This window comes from Cheilinus undulatus, linkage group 12, assembly GCF_018320785.1.
Source record: "Cheilinus undulatus linkage group 12, ASM1832078v1, whole genome shotgun sequence".
NCBI classification, from domain to species: Eukaryota; Metazoa; Chordata; class Actinopteri; order Labriformes; family Labridae; genus Cheilinus; species Cheilinus undulatus.
Window position 1 is genome coordinate 8,504,288 of NC_054876.1, and position 12,136 is coordinate 8,516,423.

Here is a 12,136-nt window from a genome sequence, read left to right on the forward strand (position 1 = left end):
AGTCATTTACAGTAGATTGACAAGGAGCATAGTATTATCCATAAGCCTGTCTGAACATTTATGTCTAACTGTTTTTTGAAGGACTCAGCCGAGTCAAAACAACGGATCGACGTGGGCAGACAGTTCCAGAGTTTGACCATTGACTTGCTGCTGTCTGTTTTAGCTAAGGTGGACAACTGATGCACGTCATGTGACGTGATGGATAGCGCCAGTGTGTTTTGGGTTTAAAACACTGTATCTAATATTAAAAGCTCTTTAAAGCGGTCTTCTTGCTCTAAGTCCTAGTTTTAGACCATGCTGGTATAGCAGTGCAGCACTCATTTAGAGTTATCTGCATAAAAATGAAGCCTCCTGGCTTCATTTGATTCACAAATCAAGAAACAGAACTGCTTCATATTGGCAATATGGACTTAAAAATGTGAGTGTTGAGATGCAAAATAATTGATTTTTAACATGTAGTTTAAATGTGATAAATCACAGTTACCCCACAAGTTGGTTAAACCATTTTGCGAGCTAGTGAGTCATCCTGAATGTTTTAAAGTTGACTGAAAGTGCTCATCCTCTCTGATAACAGAGTTAGATGTTGCCCATGTGGTAAATCTTTTCCTGTATTTTGAACAAACCCTTCCTCCCTAATTTTTAACTCCACTTGTCTTCTCCAGGTGCTGGGGTCCCCCAGTTCAAACCCATCCCCCTTAACTCAGGCTTCAGGATCGAGGTCCTGGTCAACGGCTCTCTGTTCATCAAGCATGTGCTGGAAGAGGACAGCGGCTTCTACCTGTGTCGAGTCAGCAACGACGTGGGAGCCGATGTCAGCAAGTCCATGTATCTCAACGTCAAAAGTAAGTCCTATGAGAAGACAAACACAAGCTAAATCAGAGAATGTTTGTACATTTTATCTGCTCAGGGCTTCAGGTAACATTAAAGTTTAAACTGAAGAACAAAGGTTAAGTGAGTTGAACTGGCTTCATCTGTGACAGTGAAGCCACCAGCTAGATGCCGTCATGGTCGCTGGCCTGTGCCTTCTGCCTGAATGAATCCCACGAAAGCGGCACACAAAGCCACTGCCACCGAACGCATCTTTTTGGAGAAAGTACAGCATTTATCCGCTGTGTAGCCAAGGACTTAGCTCCCCTCCATTAAGCCCTGAATTCTGCATGCAGGCAGGAGCTGCCATGTGGAAAAGAGGGCTGAGGGATGGAGGAGGAAAAGGTTATCCATGTCCAATCCAACCTATCCCATGTCCTTCTTCTCTCATCCTTTTAGTCCATTTCTCCTTATAATGCATGTATTCTCTACAGAAAAAAATAATACATTTAATCTTTAAGACACACAAAAACCTTTGCTTGCAATCTAAATGTATGTTTATGTCACTGAATTCATTACTTTTGAATTCCTGCACACATTGCACATTTTTATGGCTAATAGAATGTTTAAATTAAGAACGCTGCCCTCTTGAGGATGATAGATCATTTAATAATCCATGAGAGTCTGATACATGATTTAATTCACCCAAGCTGCCCAGAATTCAAGCTGCTAAAATCAGGAATTTCACAGTCTGCATATTTCCTCCGATGCACCAACAACACAGCGTCACAAATAATGTATATCAGAATTCAACAGAAACTCACCCCTTTTGGAGTTTGAGCTTTTGGTAGTGATTATGGATTTGCATGTTTGTGTGTCTGCAGAGTCTGGGTCCTCATTTTGATCAGTCACTGCTGGATGTGGCTTATGCCCCCATGACTCTTATCAAGCCCGAGCAGAGCGCTCCCTGCTGAGAGTCTCACTGTCTGTGAGTCTCAGCCAAATAGGCTACGGCTCCGTCATGACCCGTCCTGTCTGCACGCAGGCTGCCACGCTCCTTCTCAGGCCACATATGTGCAGAAACAGACACTGAGTCTTAGCTGGCCCGTATGTTCTCACAGTTTTACAATGAGGAGTCATATTATGAGACCTACTGTAGTGTACTTAAAGTTCTCCTAAATCTTTTGTGTTTCTTCTTATAACAATAAGATTTCACTTTTAAATTTTGTCATATCTGCGGTAAAGCAAATTTATATTTTTTACATTTATTCACATCCACAAAAGCAATATTGCAATTTTGAAAACAGTGCAATATTGCACACACACACATCCTGTTTACATTGCAAAAGTCAGGACATTGTTTCTTTGTTTGTATGCACTTGTTTAGCTTGAGTATTTGTAAGTATAGTTCTTTTGCAGTTCATTTTCTAAAGTCTATTTTGTTGCTGTTGTTATTCTATGCTATTTCTAAACCTGAGAACATAATATCATTCTGCAAATGCTGCACACATGTTGTAAAATCACAACAAAGCTCCTTACATCCTTCATTCAGTGAAAAAAGCAAACATGTCTCAGATAGGTCTGCTCTTAGTACTAGCAAGAAGATATAAAGGGAAAAGTCAGTGCATCAATATGAAAGAAAGTAAATATTAGGAATGGGTTTGGGGTTTTAATATTAAACATAAGGATAATAACTGTAATCAGAGGATGGATACTTTTTAATTTAATATTGTTTTGTGTTGTTTCTAGATAAAATAGAGATCATAATGCTGAAAGAACCCACAATGTTGGGAAAAAATATTTGAGAAGAAGGTAGAAATATGTATATTGTTTTGTAGATATGGATTTTATCCATATGATGCATAATTAACTAAACAGTTTTCCTTTTTTCAATTTCTTATTGATTATGTCAGTGTCTTTAATAGCCTACTTGCAATTCACAACCAGGCTTCACATTTTATCAATATGGAAAGAGCTCTGCATCTTTAATCCACATAAAAGAATAAGGCATACTCAGATGAAGTATTGTTTCTGGGTTTATTTACTTGAGAAAATGTAAAAAAAAAAAACAGTGATGAACAAAGTTCACAACTCCATTACATGAATCAGAGTTTAGATGCTCCTGGTTAAATGTTGCTCCAGTACAAGTAAACGTTGCACAGTCAAATTTTAAATGAGTTCAAGCATGATTTCACTTTTTTAGTAAAGTTTTAGTTAATACTTAATTCATCATTTCTTTTTTTTTTTTTTAAATATATTTATTTTTGGCCTTTTCATGCCTTTATTAGATAGCTGAGGATAGTGGATAGACTGGGAAACAGGGATGAGAGATATGCGGTAAAGGCCCACAGGCCAGATTCAAACCTAGGCTGCCCACGTACACGGTGCACACCTTGAGCCACCCAACCATCTGCATACCCTAACTCATCATTTTTAAAGTTAGCTATTACCTTAATGACATTTCAGTGACAAACGCAACTATAAATTGATGCAGTAGTGAATATAAGTGGTGCAGTTAGAAGCCAGGGGTGTCCAAACTATGGCCCGGGGGCCAAATGCGGCCCATGGCCCCCCTTTGTTTTGCCCTTAGAAAATTTTAAATATAAAATGAAATATGGCCCACGTTAATACATGAAGCTTTGGCTTGCCTGTATTGTACTTATTAGTTTCAGCACAAAGCAGTACTACCATGCTAATTCTGTAAACAAACATTTTGACAAGAAGAATTGATGTTTTTATTTATTTGTGACTGCACTAAGATGACACTGTAAATGTTAAACATATTGGCAACCAAAGTAATAACATTATTTGATTTATAATGCCCTGATTAATTACCCTACTAAATAGCAGCACCAAAAGTGTTACAGGTGCGTAGCCAGTGGTGGCCAGGGCTGGCCATGTCCCCCTAAAATCCAACTGGCTTCCCCAAAATCCTAAATTGATTGGCTATTTGCCTTGTCAGCCACTGACTAGCCATGTGAGCACACTCAATTACTGAGAACATCTTAATCTACATTAGACTGGTTTATAACTTTAACATCTTCAAGGTGCAGTGGCCCCACCATTCTTATATATTTCAATTTGTGGCCCTCAGTGGAAAAAGTTTGGACACCCCTGGCCTAAGCGGACAATAAATGTTGACAATGTGTGGGGGTAACTGATGTTGGTTTTTCAGGGCCTCTACTGACACTGATCATCAGTAGTTGATGAGATAGATAACCGATATTTGGGACTAATGTGTCCCAAATATTTAGATGAACATTGTACTCATTAGGGAAAAAGTAAAATTTCATTATCAAAAAATGAAGTAAAAATAAACAATTTATCCCTAAGTCCATCAGCATAAGAAAAGGCACAGTGCACCACATTAGCAGCAGGAAAACAAAGTGATGCCATACCTTTACTGTGTCAGCGGTACCCAGGCTTAAGAGCCATAGTGGAAGACAGACCTTGCAGTGAAGCAAAAACAGCACATCTTACATTAATTTCCTCAGTAAGATAAAACAGCACCACCAATACCAATAATCGGTCAAATGCAAAATATTTGTCTCGATTGGCCGGGCCAATTATCAGTCTACCCATAATAATTGGTTTAACTGACTCGATAAAGGGGTCTAAATTGAACTGTTTAGCCAACTAATTGCATGCATCCCAAACACTCTATTTGTCTTATTTCAGCTCAAAAATGCTTCATAACGATTAATCAACAGTTAACATGCTGCCTTTCTGCAGGCTCATAAGCTGCTGCTTAGTAGTGAAGAAGTGACTTTACAACTGAAGTCTATTCTATTGATCTTTGTCTTTTCTCTGTCTTATGGTCTGTGTGAGTCCGTGAATGTGAGTGTGAGTCCCTCAGGTGCTCCTGAAGTGTCAGGCTGTTGTTGTGATTGCAGTCCTGTCCTGATTTGTGACGTTGTGCTCTGTGGTAACCCGACTCCCCCTATGTGCCAGGGGAGCCACACCTCATCTCGCCCTGCGTTTGTGTTTCTATCTCTGTGTGCATAAACGAAGAGCCCATTAACCCTTAAAGCCTCTCCATGTATTAAAGAGCCACACAGCGGAATCTGTGTTCGGTCCGGTTCAAAGTCTGCGGTTGTATTTCTGTGATGTTGGGTACACTCTGTGCTGTTTTCATGTTGTTTATTCAGGCCAGCCACCACTCGAGCGCTGGCAGCTACTTAAGAGGCTTAGGAGCCAATTAGGGAGGAACACAGGCTGACGCATGCTGAAGTGCTCACGTGATGGATAGTATGTTCTTGGCTGTGTATTATTGGCTGTCCGAGTGCACTTTGATGTATCCGTAAACAAACAGTGGACAATCAATAGAGTCAATCAGAAACCCTGAGATGTATTGTAAGGACACATGCATGCAGTCAGGTCATAAATGTGGCACAGGTGAGCAAACACATGCACACAAAGATGGACATTTGCACACAAAGGCGTGCGGGCGTTAATGGAAAAAACAGAACATAAAGGTGCAGATATAGTGCAGCACAGTGCAACCATTACAAAAGAGTAATGGGCTGGGAGGCTAATGCAGTAGTTCAGACAGATCCCACTCTGCAAGGCCATTGTGGTGGACTCCCCGGGAAATGAATTGCAGCTATTGTGATGTCCTAGCTTGGCACTTTCATTGTTATGAGTGTCTGTGCATAGGCTAATGTCTCGTCATAATACTCCATGCATCATCCTGCATGAAGACCGCCGCTGCACTAACAGCCTGCTTGCACTAGCTGCACAAGTCATGCATGAGTAGATGCTTGTGTTTACGTTTATTTTCATTGCCAGTTTTTGTGGTGTCATGATCTTAGCTGCAGATGGTGGCTTAAACAAATGGTTTTCTGGCAATTTCTAGTCAAGCATCCCTACCTCCAAAACAGATGCAATTCAGTCAATTCATTACCAATCCACAGCGGATGCTATCAGAGTCAGTCAACAGCCACTCAATGTTTATCAGGGCCAATTAAGACCAATCAAGCCTATTAGACATCATAATGTCGGCAGACGCAGCAATGAGGGCCGAGCACTTAATGAGGCTTCACTGAACAGAAGTGGTAAACGGTCTTGTGGTCACTGAGCAGCACAACGTCCTTCACACAACCAGAGAGAGTCCCCTCTTCCTCTGATCTCTATTTCTTTCATCTTATTTACTCATCTGCATCCAAGCCCCCCCTCCCTCCCCTCCTTCCCCACCTCGCTCCTTGCCCCCTCTTCTGCACAGGCGCACGCCCAGTCTGCAGGCATACATTCGGTATCATGCTCCATGTCCAAGCCAATTGTGCAGCTAAGGGAATTATTTCAGTACATTGCATGCAGGCAGCCAGTGAACCAGTCATCTTTGTGCTATCGCCACAGAGCTCTTCCCATCCCCCGCACCCACGCCGTCTCCTCCCCAGTGCCCACTTACAGTGTGCCTGCAGGGCAGGGAGCTATACACATCTCAGCTCGCCCTCTCCTGTCTGGCCCCCATTGAGCGGGGGCGCCCTGTGGGTAACACTGAGCAGCTAGGAAGCCACAGACACAGCGTTGTATTGACGAGCATCTTTACACTGAAGAGGCATTGAAAGAGGCTGTTTTTGTATTCAGAAGCTCAGCTTTTACAAAATAAAATAAAAGTATTGAACAGTTACAAATTTGACAAAATGAGAGAATCAGACTTTGAGGGAAATCTATGTGTGCACTGTAGGCCGGTGTACTAATGTGGCATAGTCTGGGTCAACAAGGCATCTGATATTTTTTAATGTTTTATTTTTATCAGAAATAAGTGCAGGGAAACTCCTGAACATTTTCCAGATTGCACAAAAAAGTGGCAAGGTGTGGTTGGAAAAAATGTAGATAGTTTATCTGTACTGAATGCCTCTTTTATGCACATGTCTAGATGTCATTTTCTAAGTTTCAACCTATTTTAAATACTACTGATCATTGCAGTATAGAGTATGAGACCACATGCTTTAAAATGATGCAAAGTATGAAACATTTTGTTAACCTCATTGCCATTGTGTTTATGTTTGAGCAGCTGTGTGGCCTGCAGAAATAGCTGAAACACATCAAAACCACTATCTCCACCAGTTTGTTTTTTGTCTGAGGATGTCTGTCATGTGTGTCTCTTAAATAAGCCTTTTCAGTCTATTATAACCTGCATCAACTCATTATTTTTCCCAGTCATAGGTTGAGATATGCAGCTACTTTTAAATTTGCTGACCAAAATTAAAAAATAAAGGAATAAGAACATCTTGGTCCTGTTCCTTCTGAATTAGGTGTTGATTTGGAGCATTTTGAATCTTTATGGGGGTTTAAACACTTTATAATCAGTGCAGTCTGTTCCTTACAAATGTTACCACTATAAACAGCAGTATTAATATGATGTATTGTATGATATACACTTTTAGACACCTCAGAGCATCAAATGCACAGTGTGAAAATTCTGCTGCCTGGGTCTCTCAATCAAAACAATAATAATCATGTAGAGCAGAGGGGAATACTGAGTGAGTCCCTGCTGTTACACCCTGATGAAAACAAACTGACACATTTAAGTTCCTGGCTCACATGAATGAAACAATGTAATGTTACCGTATAAATATACAGGAGCGTATAGGTGAGTGTACAGGTGTCTGTTTTACAAAATGCTATAAAAGAGAAACTTCTCATTTAAGTTAAACATTTTACTGCTGTTGTTACTAATCCAATGTTCAAACACAGACAGGAAGTAGAGTGGAGGGTCACTTACAGTACAACCTGTGGCAACAGTTTACACATGTTCAGTTCTACAACCCCAATTCGAAAAAAGTTGGGATGCAACAATTGTCAAATCTTGTAAACCCATATTTCATACAAAACAGAACATTAACAACATGTCAAATGTTGAAACTGAGACATTTTACCATTTCATGAAAAATATCACATTTTGAACTTGATGGCAGCAACACATCCCAAAAAATGTAATGACAGGGCCAATGTTTATCATCCCCTTTTCTTTTAACAACAGTCTGTAAACATCTGGGAAGTGAGGAGATGGGGATGATGGGGTTTTGGGAGGGGAATGTTGTCCCATTCTTGTCTGATGTAGGATTCTAGCTGCTCAACAATCCTGGGTCCTGTTTACCAGATGTTTCTATGTTTTATGTTTTAACTTGCATTTTTTGATAGCACAGGGAACTGTGTTGACAGACAATGATTTCTGGAAGTGTTCCTGAGTCCATGCAGTGGTTTTCAGTACAGAATGAGGACTCAAATACCACGAACATCCAATATTCAGCCTTTTGTCTTGTCCTTCGCTGGCAGAGATTTCTCCAGATTCTCTGAATCCGTCATGATTATGATGATTATGATTATGAACTGTAGATTCTTACTGCAGTTCTTTCAAGTTTTGGACAGTTTTTCACAGATTGGTGAACCTCTGCCCATCATCACTTCTGAGAGACTCTGCCTCTCTAAAATGCTCTTTTCATACCCAGTCATGTTACTGACCTGTTGTCAGTTAACCTGATTAGCAAACTGCTCCTCCAGCTATTCTTCACTAGTAACACTTACTTTTCCAGCCTTTTGGTGCCCCATCCCTACTTTTTTGGTATGTGTTGCTGTCTTCAAATTCAAAATGAGCTAGTATATTTCATGAAATGGTAAAATGGTTCAGTTTCAACATCTGATATGTTGTTTATGTTCTATCGTGAATAAAATATAAGTTTGAGAGATTTGAATGTCATGGCTTTCTTATCTTTACTTTTTACACGGTGTCCCAACTTTTTTGGAATTTGAGTTGTAACGTTTTTGGAGCACAAGTACAATATGAGGACAATTCTAAATGTTTATCTGGATTTGAAAAATGTTGGAAAATCTGAGTTTATATGAGTGTTCACCTATTAAGTATTCAGACATTTCGGTGTAGAAATTCCACGTACTGTACCTTTAAAAGGAAAGAGAAAGAAATAATACTTCATTAGATAAAAATACAACAATCTGACGTCAAATTTTCTCATTCTGTTGACATAAAAGGTTCAATCTCCCATTCCTTAATCTGTTGACTAAATCATCATCATCCATTTTCTCCCAAATTCCTTTTTTATCTCAGTGTTCATGGTTAATGAAAATTAATCTGGATTAAACAATGCCCTCTGAAATAATCCAGGCCTTTTCTCCTCACCTCTTATGTCTCATTGAACCCTCTGAGGTGTCTCTGCTCCTCTGACCACACATGAATAACCCCACACTGAAGCAGCCTCTCTCATATCATTATGTGTTATTAGAATTCTCCTGACTCCTTCTCCATTTGGCTAATTCTGTTTTCCACACCACCAGCCAGGAACATTTCTCTATTTGTAACTCTTCTTATTTTGCTCCTGCATTGCGACATTCAGGCCGTGATTGTGTAATCATCATCATCATCATCATCATCGTTGTCGTCGTTGTACTCCTGTGAAAATCAATGACAGGTCCATGTTCTATTCCTGGATACTAGAAATGGACGTTTTTTTCTAAGAGTAGTGACTGAGAGAGAGGAGGGAGGGAGGAGAGGAGAGACTGTCCGATGCTGGTTGGCATGGTAACCTGGCCAGGTGAAAGGGAGCCTGGGAGAAGGGAGGGAGAGAGAGGGGGGCTTTTGTCTCACGGGAGCAGCCTATCAGCAGCCAGCCTATCCCCCACAATCCCCTGCAGGCTTAAGCGTATCATCACTGCCCTCTGGGTTGCTGTGGAGGAACAGGGCTCTCCTCACCTCCACTGAAAATACACAACAGTAAGCACAGGCTGCACAGCGTTATTCCTCTTTTTCTAATAGCTCTTCTAATGATGTTATTTTTTATTTTTTCAAACTAAAGCATCAGCATAAACATGATGCAAAATATTAGACATGTTTTGGGAGGAGCTACCTTTAAAGCTTTATTCTGACACAGCAAAACATCATGGGGCGTACGCTTTGTCCTAGCAGTGCATACACTGATAGTGTTTATTTACAAGATTCATTATAGATACAACTCTATTTATGCTGGTGTATGTTTCTTTTCTAAGCAAATCATTGCAATATTTAGCAGTTATTTCAAAATGCAATTTCAGGACAGCTCTCATAGTATCAAAGAAAATGTTGCGACTTCCATATGCGAAATTTGGTTGCAAAATCTGCATTTATCGCAACAAGAAAGGCAAATCATATCAACAAAATATAGTTTTCTTGCTTGGCATGTGCACATTTAGGGATGTTTTCTAAATTTGCAGTGAATATAAAAATTTCTTGATTTATTTTGAACCTAGGAAATGGGATACAAACATCTACTGTGTAAAACAGGAAGCTAGACGATTGACAAGAATGCTAAATTATAGCATTTGTTTCGGTTTATCTTAGGGATGCACATTGATATCAGCATGATCAGTATCAGCAGATATGACCATTTCTGCATATTAAGTTTTAGGCTGGACCAAGTCATGTTTATTCTCATTCCTTAAAGGTCACATATTTTACCCCCTTTAAGTTTATATTGGTCTCAGAGGTCACCAAAACATGCCTGTGAAGTTTCTTCCTGAAAAAACATTCCTGTATTGGATTTTTACATGCCTAAAACCCCCTGTGTTTCAGCCCTGCTCAGAACGAGCTGTTTGAGTGTTTGTAGCTTTAAAGTTACTGAGCTGTCTGACTCCGCCCCTTTGAGGAAATGGATGTGGCTCTCCTGAGAGGAGGGTGGAATTTACTCATTAACTGTAAAACAACATTTGTCCGATACAAGCTGGAATGTCCAACCTTCAAAATACTTTACATCCGCAGGACAAAAAAATGTTTACAGATTGGCAGAACACAAATATGCAATCAGAACCAGAAACTTAAACTACTCTGTGGCAAAACATTACCCTAAACTCCAGAACAGCAACCCAGCAATGTTACAAGCTATTGGTATTGACCACATCCCATCATCTATAAGGAAAGGAGACAAAGAAACTGAATCAACGGGAGGCTTTCTGAATTTACAAACTACAGGCCACTAAAGTTGGATCATACTGTGTCTTTGCAATATTTTTTTTTTTGTATTTTAAAAGTTGAGCATCATGTTTTACCTCATCTAACCAGTGATATGATGTTATTTGCACTGTTCCCTAATACCTTTCATCATGTGTAACACCATCTGCACGAGGTTTTATATGTTAACACCCTCTGCAGTCCATAACCTGTACGCCCAGGTGGGCCTATTGGCCTATTGGCTTCTGTTTGTTTGACTTCCTGATGAAGGCTTGATGCCGGAACATGTGACATGCGACCATGCCATGAAAATAAGTGCATTTTAAAGCTGGAAGTGAGTGAGTCGGAGTTTTTTTCTTGTTTATTCATCAACTCCATGAATCCCATTCCAAAAGAGCGCCTCAAACTAAGTCTTTATTGAGTCCAAGAAGCACTCCTTCCTGTAGTTTTTTGGAGAGTATTGTCCAACATCATGTATCCCTATTTTTTCCACTTTAATGTTTATGCAGAGACATTTGGTGCAGGTATATGATGGAGTTATTTGCATGTAAATTCAAGTACAGATCTATCAAATCTAATGTGACTGGTCATCCCAAAACTTTTAAGCGTGACTTAAAGAAAGACGTTTTAGGTCTGTACTACATTTAATAAGGGATACGTACATGTGAATGGTTAACTTCTTGTATCAAGTTTGCCCGTTAAACTTATTACCTGTAATTTTTAAAAAACACAGGCTTGAAATCCTGGTCGTTAATGCTCTTTTAAACTGTGATGAACCTCCTGCCACTAGAAGCCGCTGTAGCTTTAGTTAACAGCACTTTACTGGACATAAACATGAGAAGCTCAGCTTAGCAGTTAGCAGTTAGCGTGTAGTGTGGTATGACAGTTTTTCAGTAGTAGATGGAAACAAAGTGATGTGTAGGCTCTCAAGGGTTAAACTCACCTAAAACTACTCAGCCTCTTCTCGAGCTTCCAAGATAGAATCTATCAACCTTGTGCAACATTGAGATGAGCCTTCTTCTTCTGGAAAGGTTTTTTTTTTCTTCCATTTTTGTCACAAGTCACGCCACCTACTGCTCACTAGTGGAGAAAACACACGAGTCTGTGTTTTCTTTATAGCTTTTCCAGAACAAGTGGTTTTTAAGTTGTACAATCTATTTGAATTGAAACCCCTCTACTGATAGTATGAGCTAAAGGTGACTAAAGTGAGTCAGAACTGCTCTGTAAGATCAGATTTAAGGTTCAATCTCCTTCTAGCGTCAGACAGCTGAGCTCAGTGTTAGAACTGTGTTTACTTGGTTTTTCCTCCAGCTCTGATTGAGATATCATGGGAGTCGATGCCTAATGAGACTGGGGAGTCCCTCTCTCTCTCTCTCTCTCTCTCTCTCT

General features: G+C 40.0%; 1 protein-coding gene across 3 annotated transcripts in view; it reads left to right on the forward strand.

The window, feature by feature from the left end:
• Positions 1-12,136, forward strand: part of dscama (Down syndrome cell adhesion molecule a) — a 188,533-nt gene that overhangs the window by 147,672 nt on the left and 28,725 nt on the right. For all 3 annotated transcript variants that reach the window (XM_041800575.1, XM_041800576.1, XM_041800577.1), the window contains one exon: positions 663-842. In XM_041800575.1, the coding sequence (XP_041656509.1) occupies positions 663-842 (180 nt within the window). The remainder of the gene's footprint in view (positions 1-662; positions 843-12,136) is intronic.